The sequence below is a fragment of the Hyaena hyaena genome, unplaced genomic scaffold (genome assembly GCF_003009895.1).
Source record: "Hyaena hyaena isolate Hyena2069 unplaced genomic scaffold, ASM300989v1 scaffold_8, whole genome shotgun sequence".
Lineage (NCBI taxonomy): Eukaryota > Metazoa > Chordata > Mammalia > Carnivora > Hyaenidae > Hyaena > Hyaena hyaena.
In genome coordinates, this window is record NW_024080640.1 from 7118106 (window position 1) to 7135916 (window position 17811).

Below are 17811 nucleotides of genomic sequence, written 5' to 3' on the forward strand. Positions count from 1 at the left end.
GAGAAAGAAAGAGAGAGAGAGAGAGAGAGAGAGAGAAAGAAAGAAAGAAAGAAAGAAAGAAAGAGAAAAAGAGAAAGAAAGAAAAAACCTGGGTAAGAAAGAAAGAGAGAGAGAGAGAGAGAGAGAAAGAAAGAAAAAGAGAAAGAAAGAAAAAACCTGGGTGAGAAAGAGAGAGAGAGAAAGAAAGAAAGAAAGAAAGAGAAAAAGAGAAAGAAAGAAAAAACCTGGGTGAGAAAGAAAGAGAAAGAAAGAAAGAAAAAGAGAAAGAAAGAAAAAACCTGGGTGAGATGTAGGAGAACAGTGAGCCAATGATAATCCTGGAAAAAGGAACAGGAAACCACAACTTTTAGATTTAATAAAGAAAAAGGACCATCAACCTCGAAAGTCTGGAAAAATACCATATCACAGAAAAGCTGTGCCCAAAAACATTGTTTAACTTCTTCCCCCTACACCAACTTTTCTTCAGAGAAATTCAATCTGCGTCTAAGAGAAACTTACTATTTTTATTGGTTTTGTTTAAATACTAGTGGTCTTCAAAAATAGTTTTTTTATCATAAGTGTAAGTGTGCATCGTAAGTGTAAGTCATTTCAAGCGGATGCAAGTTTAGCAGGCATTTGTGACTTTTCTAAATGTATTCCAAGTTCCGGGGGCACCTGGGTGGCTCAGTTGGCTAAGCATCTGACTCTAAATTTCAGCTCAGGTCCCTCTCTCTCTCTGTCCCCTCCCCCCCAACCTCTGTGTGTGCGTGCACACTCTGTCTCAAAGTGAGTAAAACTTAAAAAATATATATTTCAAGTTCCAATTAAGTCACTTAGAATTTTCTGGAACAGGAGTTGGCAAGCTTTTTCTGTAAGATGCCAGACAAAATATTTTAGGCTCTGTGGACCAAATAGTCCGTTGCAACCGCTCTACTCTACCACTCCAGCACATAAGCAGTCATAAATCACACTGGAAGGAATAAGAATAAGGAATAAGTGTTCTAATAAAACTTTATTTACAAAAACAGGTTTGTGGGTTACAGATTATCAACCCCTTTCTATGGCAGAAGCAACATACAAAGAAATGGTGGATTAGGCAACAGGCCCAGCCTTGATTTTTTCCTAATTCCTATTCACAAATAAAATTTCTGGGATCCAATTAAGCATCATGATAACAGAAGTTAGGTATTCTGATACTGAACATGGGAATTTGGGGGACAAAAAGGGTTTAACCTCTGATCTAGTTTAGCCTATTGACTAAACAGTCTCGATCAACTCCAGAGAAATCTGAGCACGCTGGGCCTGCTCCTTTCCTGAGAACACAAAATGCTCCCACTCTGCATGGATGGGAGCCTGGTGACCTGGAAGGTTTGTATACACAAGGCTTAAAATCTGCCATGCTCAGAAGACTCCCACAGGCCAAGCATGAGGGAGAATCTACAGAATTAACTACACCATGCTACGCTTCACATCTAATCCACGGTCAGGAGGAAATGCGCTTTTCAGTGTCTGGTGCAGATAAGCCAACCTCGCCAGCCTCACGCGCAGTATGTCCACAGTCATTCTACAGTCTCACAATGTAAACTGCGATTTCAAATGATAAATAGCTGACCATACTTTTCAGTTGCCTTATCACGTGAGAACAGTCAATTTGGACTACTATTCTGCATCAAAGCTCATCATCACTCTGAGCAACAAACACAAACCAACTAGTGAAACGGAAATTCACTTCCTCCCACTCAATCTCTGCCGAATTCAAAGACACTGATATCTCCACCTGATTGAGATGGGGACAGACCAGGGCCGTCCCACTTGGGGAAGACTTATTTAAGTATCTCTGATCTTGAAGAGTGTCCACTTGAGGCCTCCAGGGAGATGAGGGAAGCGAACAGTAAAACCAAGCTACCGGTTCAGCCGCAATGCCAGCACCACCACCCTCTCCTCCAACCGCAGGATCCTGGGCCATCACAAGCTTGCCCCACTCTGGGAACGCGACAGGAAGTCTTTCTCAGCATGTTTTCTTCTACCTGATGTGTTGTTAAATGGGGCGATATAGCCCCCAAAGAGGCAAAAAAAAAAAAAAAAAAAAAAAAACCTCAGCTTATGCAATGGTTTGTTGCCCTCTGAAGGGCCACAGGACATCAACAGACGTAGTTTATCTGTGATGTTAAAATTTTGTAGGGGGCAATTATGGAAAAATGTCTCAAAGCCTCCTGGGTGGGTCAGGGGTGGAGATAACGGAAAAGAGGTGGAGTTTTACCCCCACCCTAGCTTTGGAGGATGTGGGTGCATTATAGTGACCTAACTACCAACAATTTTTTGGTTACGTCAAAGCATTTGCCAGCAACAGGACACCAGCCAGCATCAGAAGTAACCTCTGTTTGGGGCGCCTGGGTGGCTTAGTCGGTTAAGCGTCCGACTTTCGCTTAGGTCATGATCTCGCGGTTCGTGGGTTCGAGCCCCGCGTCGGGCTCTGTGGTGACTGCCAGCTCAGAGCCTGGAGCCTGTTTCAGAGTCTGTGACTCCCTCTCTCTCTGACCCTCCCCTGCTCACGCTGTCCCTCTCTCTCTCTCTCTCCTAGAAATAAATAAAACATTAAAAAAAAAAATTTAAAGAAGTAATCTCTGTTTGAACGGATTCCTGGCAATACAGTGCGGGTGGGTTTACTTCCTGTCTAACAAGGAAGCAAGCTTGCCGGGAGAAAGGCTCGCTAGGCCCCGCGGGGTCTGAGGCTGTGATGCTCTCCCCTCTGCCTGACAGCCTCGCCTCCAAAGACAGAAGGGCGCACTCGATGACCTTTGCCCTGTGAAGGGTCTGGATGGGACACAGCCACCATGATATCCAAGATCCGGGACAACAAGGAGCTGTGCCCACTTGCAGAATGACCCCCTCCCACCCAAGTTTCTCCAACGTAAGCAAATGATATTTAGGTCACCCTACCTTTTGTCCAGCATCTGTGAAGAAATATGTACACACATACGGGCGAAAAGGGAATAAGCCACTACCTGCAGAACTTAAAAATAAAGGAATCCATTCTAAGCCCATATCTAACCCTATTTATTTCACTGTTAACTTCCTCCATTACACCTCAACACAGTTCTGTACAGACCTCATCTCCTTACCTCCCCCGCCGTCCAAAGTTCTCCTACTTCTCTTAATTCAACACATACCTACATATCTTTTGGGTCCCTACTATTTACCAGGCATTGTGAGAAGTGCTGGGAGTGCTCGTGAACAAGGCAGATGCTACCCTCGCTCTCCAAGAACTTAGTCTGCCAGAACGAATGATCTAGGTGCAGATTTCATCATGTTATTTTTAAATAAACATACAGCTTTTCAGGGCACTAAGTGCTCAGGTACCATGATTTAAAACCTTCTTTTAACATCTTTTATTCCCTGTTTACCCCCAAGCAGTAATTTTCAAATGATAGGTCAAGGTCAGGGACATAACTTCTGAAATCACAAAACGGAATAAAAATATTGGGATTCATCCCACCTGGTACAGTACAGTATTGTGTCATGCATACTGTGTTCAAGTTACATGCATAGGTGTGGCAACCTTATACACGCTATAATTTACTATTGCCAAGAAGGTGTCTTTTCACATCCATTCCAAGAGAATAACCTTCCACGGATGAAAATGAACTTGGTATCAAGGTCCCGATTTAATTCCACCCTTAGAGCCACCACTGGACTTTGTGAAGTTAACACCAATTACATATACTCTGATTACTTTCGCCAAAAACACTTTCTGTGTGAAGCAACTCTATGCTCCCTTTCTTACTTACCTTATATTTACTAATTTGCAACTGCAGGTCTTAGGGGACAGGTAAACCCTACCCTCTGTTCTATACCCCACCATTTCAGGATACACTCAATCCTTTCTGGCTCTTGTGTTGTCGTCAGTGTGGCCCATATTCAAAGTTCCTGGGAAAACCTGGGTCACAGCTGTAGAATGTAATACATAATATCCCAAGGCTAATTTATAAGCGGCTTAAAAATACAGGGTTTTGTCCCAGCGCACATAATACTACCCTTCTGTGCCCCCTAATTTTCAGATAATCGGGCTCACCTTTTGATTCCTATTCATCTCTTAGGGACGCTGTGGAAACATTTCAGGGGTGGGAAGGTTTCCGGAGACAATTTTAATACTGACGCCAGCTTATAGTTTTTCTCTGGGCAGAAATCACCCTTGCCCAGATTCTCTGCAAAGGTCCGCCTCGCATACAACACCCGGGGAGGCGAGCCCGGCTACCGGGGGTCAGCGTCGCGTGTTTGGGGACACGGAGCTACATGCATCCTGGGCAAACTCGTGGCAGCTAATTTAATTACCTGCAGTCGCCAGGCTTACCTTGAGTGCTTATTATTCCTGGGAGAGCGAAAAAGGAAACAATTAAGGACAAACTACTTAGTGGAGAGACAAAGGCGCAGATGCGCAGGTGCGGTGCAGACGCGAACGCCAGGCTCGGCCCCGTCTCCCCGAGACTCCCACCGCGGGGGCAGAGCGGCAGGGCTCCGGAAGACCCCCTCAGTGGTTTTCCAGCTGGGAGCGGATTCCAAGTGCGGCCTGGAGGTCCCAGCCACCAAGCGTCCACAGGAAAAGCCCCTCACGAAAGCCCCCGGCCCGGGATGGCATGCCAGCGCCCCGATCCCCGCGAGGTCCGCTCGGACCCGCGCGGGCCGAGCAAGCCGAAGTATGGCGTCGGCGGCAGTGGCCGCTCATGGTCACTGCAGGTCCCGGCCGGCCCCCCTCCTCCCGCTCAGGGTACCTACCTTCCAGGTGCCCAGCCCTACGATGGGCATCTTGGCGCCGTTGTAGAGCACGAGGTGGCTGGCCATGACCGCTGAGCTCCGCAAACTCCCAACCAACACCACGCCACGCTGGCCTCGGCGCAGACCTTTAAATAGCCGGTAGAGTCGGCAGAAAGGGCGGGTACGATTGGCGCGCCGCTACGCAAAGGAGGCTTCTGATTGGCCGGCCTGCGCCGAGGTTCGGGGCGCAGCAGCCCGCACTGACGCTACTCGGGGAAGCTTCTTCCGCGAGGTCCTAGAGCGACCGGATTCCTTCCTCTCCGCTGGTTCGTCTACGCCCCCACGCGGCGGTAGAGATCTCACCAAACATTGGGGCACGTGGAAACAGGAATGCTTCAGCGAAAGTAACAGACCTTCTATAAATAAGTAGACTGGGAAGCGGGTCGGGTTTCATTTTTTTTTTTTTTTTTAAAGAGCCCAGAAGGATACAGTTGTCTATGGTCCAAGCCTAATCATGCTCTTTAAGAACTGGACACATGTCCTATCCGTAATCTTAATCCGTACGAATTGTGCTGACTACAGGTACAGTTTAGCGCACTTTGCTTTTAGAAAGGTGAGTATCAGAGAAATGGCTTGCAATCTTGTTGCAGAGCGCCTTCTGGAGATTTGAGTTTACCGCCTGTTTGTAGCTGCGTAGGGCTATCTTGGCATTCCTTCCTAGCTGCGTGTTTTGTCTATACCACTAGAGTGTGATTCGGCAAACCTTCCAACAAAACCCAGCGTCTCTTAAGGTTAGGAATCCCTGATCAGCTTGATCCAGAATACATTGAAGACATTCAGTCTTCCCCAAAGAAGATTCTTACCAACAGTAAGTTTCAATAAGGTTAACTTGGCAGAACTCTAGAAGAGTGAGTAGACAGAAACTCACAAAAGAAATGTTAACTTTAGTACTGTAGCTTCAAGTTTTTCAAATTAGGAGGTACTAAATAATAAGTCGAGCGGCCTTAATTGGCAGGTAAGAAAACATTCTTTTCCAAGATAACAAAAGGAAAGTTGCTGGGAGAGCTTTGAAGACAAGTTTGCTTTCCTTTCAACAACCTCTCTCTGCCATTCTCTAGCCTACCCCAAACCTGCTCTTTCTGCTCCATCACCCTCCAGTCTTTCCTAATTATGCAAGATTGAGAACTGCATCTGCCGGCAATGACTCAGGAACCAGGCCTCACTAAACTCCATTCTGGTGACTTTCCACTTAGTGACTTCTGAAAAGTGCCCCCTAGGAAAAATTTATGTGCAACAGACTAGCCCAGATACTTTTCCATTCGACTTTTATTTAAAAAAAAAAAAAAAAAAAAACTTGGTAGTTGGCAAATTCGGATGCTGTGGGTCCCCAAAATGATAGAATTTTAATTAGAACCTTAAGCTGGGAACTTGGTTTGTGGTGAGACAGCAGTAAACTAACACTCTTCATTCATAAGATTTCTGTTGACATAGACATTACTTCCAAAAGTTGCTGTCCAAAAGGTAGTCCCTTGGGAAAATGATAGACTTTAAATAACCAGGCTGGCACAACACAGAGGGGTGGTCTTTTAGGGACATGGACTCCATACGAAAGGCTCATTGCTGTTTCTCTGGAGACTGAGTACGGAAGCTGACTGCATGAAGGTATAGCTCAAGTTCTGAGTAGTCTGTGTTGGTTACGCAAATGTGAAAGGTCAGGCGCGGGGACCTCGTATAGCAACAAGGATGCTATGATTGTAACATATCGTGATAATCTCCTAACTGCCCCGTTGCCTGTGTAAACTGTATAAAATGCCACTGTGCACGTATCAAAATTAGGCTTTGAGAAACCCTCTATGGAATCCTTCCAAGAAATATTCCAGTACTTCATATCAAGAACAATAAGAATCTTAACGTTCTGAACCACCAATCTCATCCCGAGGAAATCGTTTAAAGGAAGCATGCACACGCACACACACACACACACACACGCACACGCACAGAATATAGGCCTGGAACTAGGGTGAGGAAAGTGAGATCTCATTCAGATGTAGCCTAGATGTGCATACCTCCTTGAGCTATATACCTTGGCCACTTCACTTGCCTCCTGTGTGTGTGTGTGTGTGTGTGTGTGTGTGTGTGTGTGTGAAAAACAGTTCTAACCACATAAAATAAAACTGTAAGTGTTCAACTATGGCAATAGACATGATGTAGTCTTTGAAAACGAAGACAATATGTAGAGAAAAGTGTATGTAAAATAATACGAAGGTGACGGTAGAGTTCAAAATTGTAAATATGGCCTCATTATAAGCATGGGGAAAAAACATGTAATGTACAAGAAGCCAAAGGAAATGCAAATACAGTTTGCCAGACTATCATTAAGTAAATGCCTTTTGCAACTAAAAGACATTTTCCTATTAACTCTCCAATTCCCATAGGATACAGCTTAAACTCCTTCGCCTGGCATTCAAGGTCCTGTGCAATCTGGTAGAACCATGAATACAGGAAAAACCATCAAATCATATACTTTCATAGGGTGATAATTCCAGTGTATGAATTATATCTTAATAAAGCTGTTATAAACAAACATGCAAAGGTTACGTGCTATCTCTCCAATGCAGGCTGGTGAGGTGGGAGGCGGCAGTTGGCTCTGCTTCACACAGTCCCGCGAAGACCCATCCAAGTCTTTAGGCTATGTGTCAGGAGACCAAAAGAGCCCTGGGGAGTCTCAAATGAACCCTTAATTGCTCAGACCAGGAAGTGGCACACCTCAGTCCCATCTGCAGTTTCTTGGTCAGACCTCCCCACGGGGTCCTGCCTATCTTCACTGGGATGGGGAATGTCATCTTCCTGTGTGCCAGGAAGCAGAGGAGAACAGAATGTAGTAGCATATAGTGAGCACCAGAAGTCCCTGCCACAAAGGCAAACAACTATTGAGCCTTTATTATATTTCAGGTAGCACTGTCTTAGGCACTTTACATACATTATATGAAGGTGCTGCTGCTAATTAATGGTAATAATATAATAGCTAATGTCTGTGGAACTTGCTATGTGATGGGCACTATTCTATTAGCATCATTTGCATCAAAGCACTTAATTTTCATTGCCACCCATTGCAATGGGTGCAGTACCCGTTGCAGTGGGTACTATTATTAATGCATTCTACATATGAGGAAAGTGAGGCACAGAGAAGAGAGGCAAGTTGCTCTGGTCTTATAGCAACTAAGTGACATGGTCAAGATTTAAACCCAGGGAGTTGGACTCTAGCACCCACACTCTTAACCACTCCACTGGTGGCTTTCAAATCATCTTACTGTGACTCATGAAGAAGTACATTACATGTGACACAGTACACACATATGTGGATAGAATAGAAACAAACGATTGACAAAGCAATTCCCGTCCTTATCATGTGTGGCATACTCTGATATTGCAGATTCTGGATGATTTTAGCACTGATTTCAATCATGATTCACTCATGGCTCCATGATCAATGATTTCACGGTCCACCGGCGGTTGGTGGCTTGTGGTTGGAAAACCTCTGCCCTCCGACCACTCTGTGGTCTTGCCACTACTCCTCATCTTAGGAAACAGGAAAATTATGACAACCGCATTCAGAGGACATGATGACAGTTGCAGGAGAAATCCACAGGCCGAGCATTTCTACCCTCCTTGAAACTGACTTTCTCCCTGCCCTGCCCATTCTGTCCTTCCGAACCCTCGGCCAAGCAATCTCAAGTGTAGAATGAATACCGAGCCGGTCCTTTGACAGCTGGAAGGAGGGGGAGGCAACGAGGCAAAGGATAAAGAGCGAGGAAGCCATAGGCACAGGACAGAGGCCCCATCCAGCCCCTGCTGCGGAGCGGAGGTGGTCTTCAAACCTCGGGGACCAGTGGTGGATCGAGGACCTGTCTCCAGGTGTTAATATTTGTTCATATTTGTTTGTGAGATGAAGTTTAGATGGCAAACATCATTGAGAGAACTGTCATTATTTAAATTCCTCATAGATACTGGAGAATGACCAAAAAAAAAAAAAAAAAAAAAAGGAGGAGGGAGAAGAGGAGGAAGAAGATGAGGGAAGGGAAGGAAGAAAAACAGTTCGTCACTTTTAGCCCAGTTGTTCAAGGCATTCTTGTGAATAATAACATCCACTGTCTTCTGGGTGCCTTCTATGGGTTAGACACTTCAGATACATTACTTGACTTTATCCTTACAAACTCCTGGCAAAGACACCGACCCCATTCCTTTCCCATTTTTCAGAGTGAAGAAACTGAGGTTTGGTAATATTAATCTGCCCAAAACCAAGATGTTAGTAAGTAGCCATACTTTAAAAGTTTGATATTTTGGGGGGCATCTGGCTGGCTCAGTCGGTTAAGCGTCCGGCTTCGGCTCAGGTCATGATCTCACTGTTCATGGATTCGAGCCCCACGTTGAGCTCTGTGCTGACAGCTCAGAGCCTGGAGCCTTGTTTCGGATTCTGTGTCTCCCTCTCTCTCTGACCCTCCCCTGCTCGCTCGCTCTCTTTCTCTCTCTCTCAGAAATAAATAAAACATTAAAAAAAATAAAAGTTTGATATTTTCTTCATCGTGGATTCTTCTTGCATTAATTTAGATTTTTAAAATACTGTATTAAAATGTAATGTGATTACTGAGATTTTAGGTGCCCTCCCTCCCTTAAATTCTGCATTGAGGCAAATTCCTCATTTGCTTCACAGCGCCTCAGAGCAATTAAAAAAATGGGAGACAACCACAGAGCTGGCTTTGTTCACACAGAGTGGTCATTTTTCCACATTGCAGTGATTCGTGACTGCCATGAGGACATGTGTGAGCATCTATATGCTTCTGCACGATTCCCGTCCCTTGCAGAAGTCACTTGACCCCCCTTTTCTCCCAGTGCCTGAGAATCCCTGTACCTGTGGCTCCTCCTTTCTGATGAGAGGACTTAGGATGCTTGGTGGCAAGATGGGAGATGTACCTACCTCGACATTATTGCAGGGCAGTGCGCCTTGCAATGCAAATAAATAAGTCTCCTGCACTCCAGTCTAGGGGTAGGTTACTGGTGGGATTGAGGGGCCTCCTTATTTATCTGGGGTGCCGGTTTTGGTGGCAGTGGGGTGAATGGAGGGCAGGGAAGCTACGGAACCGCTAATACAGGCTCAGGTATTGTTAAGCAGTGTGGGGAGGAGCTGGTCATTCCCATCAGCAATGACCTGCAGGAGGTGATAGATACCTTCTTGGATGCCAGCGCCGTCTTCCATGTTTTATTCTTAGTGGCCAGATCCATACCTTTGCTGGGAAAATCTGCTGGCAGAAAAGATCTCTGTGCGAAGCAAAGCACATGTGGTATTAGCAAGTTTGGCACTTGTATTCATCCAACACATCCATTCATTTATCTAATAAAATATTTACTGCGTATTTAATACCACCGGGTACCGTTTTAGGTCCTGAGATTCCAGAGATAAAGAGAACAAAGTCTCTGACCTCATGAAGCTTCCTTTCTAGAGGGAGAGATAGCTAGTAAACATATCTAAAAACAAGCCAGTGTAATTTCTGGCCAGATAGTGATAAGAGACACAAAGAAAAGAAAGGAGATAAGGGCAAAAAGGAGGACAGCGTTGGCTGTGTTGACGAGGAGGTTGGAGAGGGAGTGTGAGCCGGGTGCATATCCAGAGAGGCATGTTCAGGTGGACAAGAAGCACTGCACGTGGACCTTGAGGGAGGAATGAGCTGGGCAGTGCGTGTATGGGACCTGGGGGTGAGGGGTGGGGTGCACGCAGGGGGGCTGGTGATTGAACAAGGACGCCTGTGTAGGTAAAGCAGAGAGAGTGAGCTGGCGGTAATGAAAAATGGCACTAAAATACGAGAGGTAGACACAGGTCAGATCATATAGAGCTTTAAAGGGCCATCATGTAACAATTTGGTTTTAGTCTGAATGTGATGAGAAGCCATTGGAATCATGAACAGGGGAATGTCATGATCTGATGTACACTTTAGAAGGCACGTGACCCCCTCCCTCCACCTGAAATAGGCAAGAGTCAGAGCTTACAATTTAATGGGATGCTTGCTGTGTCTGCTGGCAAAAGTGACTTCATCATGGTAGTTGCAAGATGCAATAATTTGTCCATTTCTTTACTTGGTGGGACTATCCCAGAATGCCCCAACCAGGCCCCCCAAATTTTACTGGTGTGGTATGGTAGGGTTATGCCCACCCTCTGGGATGCATGTTTCTTTCCGAAGTCTCCAATGCGCTACTCCTTTCTGGCTCAGACAGTCCAATCAGCATGATATCATTGCTATAGTAGATCAGTGTGGGATAGCCAGAAGGTCCAGATATTTTTGAGTTATGACAAAGGGCAGGACAGTTAACTTAGTCCTGGGGCCCAACTGTAAGTGCATACTATTGTCTGTTCTGTCTGAACCCGAACTGTCTTTGATCTTCTTCAGTGACGAGAAACAGAAAACATTTATTTGCCAGCTATCCGTAAATGCGAGTAGCAATTATTGGGGTAGAGCATGGAATCTAAGCTGGATAAAGAGGGACTCAAGGATGAGAAAACGTTGACTGTCCAGGAAGGTGGTGACAGACAGGGAAATGAGACGTTAGTGAATTAGGGGTCTCAATGGTGTCAAAGACTTGATGATATAGGAGTGTTTGAGGATATAAGATGGGATAAGAGGTATCAGGCAGGATGCTTAAATTTGAGATTAAAAAAATAATGTTTATTTATTTTAGAAAGAGAGAGAGACAGAGTGCAGAGTGTAAGCAGGGGAGGGGCAGAGAGAGAGGGAGACACAGAATCCCACGCAGGCTCCAAGCTGTCAGCAGAGAGCCCAACGTGGGGCTCAAACTTGTGAACCACGAGATGGTCCTGAGCTGAAGTCAGACGCTCAACTGACTAAACCATGCAGGAGCCCCTTAAGTTTGAGATTTAATGGTCGTGGATGTAGTGGTAATGGCAGTAAAGAGAAGAAAAGTTGCGAACAGTCGAGGCAGTCCATTAACTGAGACATCAGAGGCACCAAGAATTATGAGGATATTGAAAGTCGCCAAGAATGACTCCAGAAGGGGTGGTGAAGAGGGGTAACATCTCTGACAACAGAGGGAAGGTGACCCTGAAGTCAGTGGAAGGGGTAGTGGGGACCGGAATGAGACACCACGCACTTCCAAGTATGGGGAGGCTGACCAGGAAAGGGACAGAGAGCTGCGGTGTCCAAGGATAGTCACCTCACTCGCAGGCTCACTGCTTGCTATGAGGATTGGCGGAGGTGAAAACAGCTGCCTCTGGAGAGAGCTGCAGGGGAAGGGCTGTCAGGGAGCACTGCTGTCACTTACAGAAAGTTCACGAAATGGACATTCAGAGACGGAGGCTTATAGTACAAGGATCTGGGCGGTGAGGTTGGCGGGCAGAGGTCTGTAAATAAACATGTAACATTTGTTTGTTTGTGGCAGGGGTAGAGGGGAAGTTCTTTTCTTTTTATGTTTATTTATTTATTTTGAGAGAGAGAAAGAGAAAGAATGCACACGGCAGGGGGAGAGAGAGAGAGACAGACAGAGAGAGAGAGAGAGAGAGAGAGAGAGAACCCCAAGCAGACTCCGTACTGTCAGTCAGCACAGAGCCCCATGCAGGGCTCAGACTCACAAACCACAAAACCACAAGATCATGACCTTGACCTGAGCTGAAACTATGAGTCAGATACTTAACGCTTAACAGACTGAACCTAAGCAAGCCACCCAGGTGCCTCGAGGGGAAGTTCTGACTTGCAGTGATTTCTGGTTTCCGTGGAATAGCTCCTCCTCCTCCCTCCTCCTCCCCAAACTATTTTTTTAAATAGTTTATTGTCAAGTTGGTTTCCATGCAATACCCAGTGCTCATCCCCACAAGTGCCCTCCTCCATGCCCATCTCCCCCCTTCCCCTCCCCCCTCCCCCCATCAGCCCTCAGTTTGTTCTTGCATTCAAGAGTCTCTCATGGTTTGCCTTCCCTCCCTCTCCCCCACTATTTTACCCCCTTCTTCTCCCAGCAAACTATTTTAAGCTGCCTGACCTCTGGCAGCCAAGATCTGAGTGAGTCAAGTGAAGCAATCCCCCTCAGGCTCAAAATTGAATGCTGCTGTAGCCAAAAAAAACCCCTCAGTTATCATGATAAATAAGACTTTAATGCAATATTTTAAAAAGGAACAAATTCCTTAAGTGAATGAATGCCTTGATTTCACACAGCGATAACAATTATGGAAAGAGTTAAACCAGGGTAACTGAGTGGGGAGGGTTTGGGGGTGGGGGAGGGGCTCCTTTGGTCTCTGAGGCTCCACATTTCATGATAGATTTCCAGTACTCTGCGAAAATCCTGAAAGAAGTCTTGTTTACTGCTGCACGCCTCATCAGTTTCATCAGAATCAGGGCTTTGAAGCACCATTGGAATCACAAGATTTTAGCAAGAAATGGGAGCACCCTCCAACTCACTGACTTTGCAGAGGCCCTTCTGGAAGCACATGATCAAACTTCAGGCAGTTTTTTCCTTTTGTGGAGAGGAAAGGAAAGCCCATTGTCAAAACAATTTGCCAAGCTTGAACATTTAGAATGAATGAGTCATTAATTACTGTACATAGTTTTAAATATTAGATCCATGAAGGAAATGCATTTTCAATGCAATAAAAATCCATTCACGCACAATCTGGAGGATGTTTTTATGTGCATTTTTCCAGGAAGGCGTTCAGAGCTTTCTTTTAGATCCTCGTAGGGGTTTCTGACCCCAAAGAGGTGAAGAGAGCAGCTTTCCATAAAATGTAAATGTTAAAAATACACCCTATAAACCTACAGACTGAAAACATTTAGGTGACCTTCCAAATTGAATGGTAAGACTGTCTGCAAATCTTTAATTTGGGGAAAACTGTTTTTTTGAAACTATGTGATTAATTTTGATAATTAATGCCAAAAAAATGCCTAGCAAGTTTTATAGGAAGTACAATTATAGTTGAAAAATGTTCTCATTCCATATTAACCAAGCAAAGGGGGTTGGGTTTTCTAAGAGAACATTTCTTGGTAAACCTACTTGCTAGTAAAGGGTTATACCAGCCCTTCTTTGTCTCTTCTTTCTTTCCACAGCCTAGAATGTGGATCTAATGGCTGGAGCTCAAGCAGCCAGTTGGAATCATGAGAAAGCCTGGGAAAAACAACAGAATAAAAAGAACTTGGATTCTTTAAATGGGGCAAGCTGCAGTATCAGACCTGGATTATCTTCTTCCAAACTTCTTTTTCATTATAGAAAAAGAACGAAAGACAATTACCATATTATTTACACTACTGCTTGCGACAGACTGCACACATGATTTCCCTTATGCATCATAATCACCCAAAGAGGTACTTGCTGTTAAACCAGTTTTATAGATGAGGAAACCAACACCCAAAGAGGCTGCGTAGGTGGTAGGTTGAGTTAGACAGTCTGACTCCAGAATACAGAGTTATTACTCCATATCAGGCATTTTTCCAAACACTTAACAAGGATTGGCTTAAATAATCCCCACTGGAAACCTAGAAGACAGTTATGTTATCCTCCCCCCGCCCCCCAACTTGAGGCAGGGAAATATTTAAAAGATTCTCACAGATCACAGTGAATAAGGAGCAGCCCCAGATATATGTGTAGTAGAAGACATGGCTCTGAGTCTGGGTAAGGTTCACTGTCTGGTCCTCTCAGAGGCAGAGATGAACTCCATGCACTTAAGGATCGTTATCTAAAGATTTATGAGCCTGCTTTTGTCCAACAAACAGATACCATCTGGGATGCCTGGGTGGCTAAGTCGGTGAAACGTTCAACTTCGGCTCAGGTCATGATCTCACAGTCCGAGGGTTTGAACCCTGCATCGGGCTCTGTGCTGACAGCTCAGAGCCTGGAGCTGCTTCTGATTCTGTGTCTCCCTCTCTCTCTGCTCCTCTCCCGCTTGCACTCTGTCTTTCTCTCTCTCAAAAATAAACAAACATTCAAAAAAAAAATATGCTGATCATTTGTGTAAACCTGGCTCAGGGCCTTGATTTAAACCTGGCATGGAAGAAGCATTAACTTTATAGCACTGCCCAAGTCAAGATTATCTACGGATGATGGATTCTTGTCTTACGTTTAGGTCTTTCATCCATTTTGAGTTTATTTTTGTGTGTGATGTAAGGAAGTGGTCCAGGTTCATTTTTCTGCATGTAGCTGTCCACTTTTCCCAATATCATTTGCTGAAGAGACTGTATTTATTCCATTGGATATAAAAGCTTTGTCAAAGATTAGTTGACCATACATTTGTGGGTCCATTTCTGGGTTCTCTATTCTGTTCCATTGATCTAAGTGTCTGTTTCTGTGCCACTACCACACTGTCTTGATGATAACAGCTTTGTAATACATCTTAATGTCTGGGATTGTGATGCAGGTCTTTTTTTTTTTAACTAAAAAATTTTTTAAGTGTATTTATTTATTTTGAGAGAGAGAGAGAGAGAGAGAGAATGCAGGGGAGGGGCAGAGAGAGTGAATCCCAAGCAGGCTCCAGGCTGTCAGCACAGAACCCAATGTGGGGTTCAAACTCATGAACTGTGAGATCATGACCTGAGCAGAAAACAAGAGCTGGACGCTTAACCAACGGAGCCACCCAGGCGCCCCCAAATGCAGGTCTTTTGAATTGCACTGCCCCACTGAAATCTGAGACATTCCTTCTCACCCACAGGAAGCCTTTTGATTTGACTCATGACTTCGCAGACAGAACAAAGCTGGCTGCTTAATGACAGATCAAGAGTTCGTGTGTCCAGACTTAAAAAGAGTCTAAATCTACAAAGTGATTACCAACATCACTATCTTTGAAAAATCCTTTAGGTACAATTATGAATGGCAGCTTCAGAGTGTATTATCAAAGGTAACTTGATTAACTTAATAGAACCTTTGCTATCCACTTTGAAAGGGATCTCCAGAGGGGCGCCTGGGTGGCTTAGTCGGTTAAGCGTCCGACTTTCGCTTAGGTCATGATCTCGCGGTTCGTGGGTTCGGGCCCCGCGTCGGGCTCTGTGGTGACTGCCAGCTCAGAGCCTGGAGCCTATTTCAGAATCTGTATCTCCCTCTCTCTTTGACCCTCCCCTGCTCACGCTGTCTCTCTCTCTCTCTCTCTCTCTCTCTCCTAGAAACAAATAAAAATATTTAAAAAAAAAAGAGAGAGATCTCCAGAGAATGGAACCAATACATACAATATATCAATATTGATATTGATATATATAGATATACAATATATAGATTATAGATACATGATAATATAATGTAGATATTACAACCTTTCTCTCTTTCTTTATCTCGTGATTTATTATAAAGAATTGGCTCATGTGGCTATGGACTGCACAGATCTGTAGTCAGCAGTCAGCAAGATGGAGACCCAGGAGATCCGATAACGTAAGTTACGCTTAGAGAGCAGAAGAACACTGATGTCTCAGCTCTAGTAGTCAGGTAGGCAAATTTCTCTCTTGCTTAGCCTTTTTTTTTTTTCTTTAATTCAGGTCCTTAATTGATTGGATGAAACTCCTCCTCCCACCCTGTCCCAACACACACATCAAAAAGGGCAATCAGCTTTACTTCGTCTACCAAAACAAATGTAATCACCCTTATAAACAGAAAAAGATAATATTTGATTAAATGTCTCAGCACCCCATGGCCCAGACAAGTTAACACATTAAATTAACCCTCACAATCCCTTACCAATGACATAGATGTTCAGGAAGATCACCAGGACCTTCCGCCACATATACTTCATTGCTCTTACGAAAGGCAGGATAACTGGACAATTATTATATTTGTAGCGTTTAGAAGTTTGAACCAGTTCTGTAACTTAACTATGTCTCCCACTCTCAGTATTTATTCTCTTCACATGTCTCCTTTATTAAGCTGCTTCATAATCCCATGATCGTCACCTGCCATCGAAAGATCAGTTTCACCAACAATGAAAGTTAACATGGTATGGAAGTGCAGAGGGCTGGAACCCAGAGATTGGGGTTTTGGATTCCACTTTTGTGTCTTACTAGCTAGCATAATATTGAACCATAAAAGCTAAGTTATAAATATTCAGCTTTGTAGAATACAAAAATGTCAGTTTCGTGTTATTTAACCTAGTAATGGTGGTCAGAGTGTGTCATACATGCTATCTCATGGAACTCTCACAAAGCCATTGTGAAATAGGTTTCTCACTACCTTTGTTTTACTGATGAAAAAATGGAGGTTCAGAGTTTGCCCAAGGCCACAAACTATTGGGTGACTAAACTGAGAATCTATAGGTCTGTCTGTTTCCAGAACCAATGGTCCTGTTTATGACATGGGTGAGTCACCCAGTGTCCTAGGCCTCAGACATCAATCATCTCTTCTATTTATCCTCTGCAAGGAGAAACTCAGGGTTTTCTTTTTTCCACCCATTATAATCAAAGGAGAAAAACCTTGAAAACTGACAGAGTTCATGAGTAATAGAAAAAATATTAAAGAAGGTCAAGCTGACAATTAAAAAGAAAAGAATAAAGGGTCAGATCTGGATACATGCAATAATATTAGAATATTATTACTAGTGAAAGTATAAATGATTAATAAGAATGTGGGATACCAAAAAAATGTGTGATACCTTCTGTACTTAAGATTAAGTTCTATTTTGTTTCTTAGTGAAAAGAAGTGCTTCTTGATGAATTACTACTGTATATAAATTGTCATAGATAGCACAAATAATGGATTCCTTTCTAGATCATTGTTTAGCTACTTGCCTTATCCAATTGCAGGCTTTCCTATGCATATAGGAAATGTGGCCAAGCACAAATCTTCCCCTTCTCATTTCTCTGAAGAAAGAATTTTGGAAGGCACTGTGCATAACGTAAGATGGAGACCTTCAGCCTCAATGGAGGAGTCTTCCCTGGGATTTAAGGCTTACATGATCTCAATGAAGTCCCACCTGTGCATCAGTGGGTCTATCTATGGGTCCTTCTACCTCTCCCCATTGTCATGTCTGTCATAGCCAAGGCAAAACACCATACACAGTATAAGCCCTACTCCTTTTCTTCCCCTAGACCCTCTTTCAGGGCTGTCCAACATGGCAGC

The 17811-nt window shown here is 44.2% G+C and overlaps 1 protein-coding gene across 1 annotated transcript in view; it reads right to left on the reverse strand.

Moving 5' to 3' along the window:
- Nucleotides 1–5121, reverse strand: part of AKR1B1 (aldo-keto reductase family 1 member B) — a 16337-nt gene extending 11216 nt beyond the window's left edge. Inside the window, exon 1 of the mRNA XM_039242959.1 lies at nucleotides 4753–5121. Within this exon, the coding sequence (XP_039098890.1) occupies nucleotides 4753–4818 (66 nt within the window). The 5' untranslated portion in view covers nucleotides 4819–5121. The remainder of the gene's footprint in view (nucleotides 1–4752) is intronic.
- Nucleotides 5122–17811: the final 12690 nt, after the last annotated feature.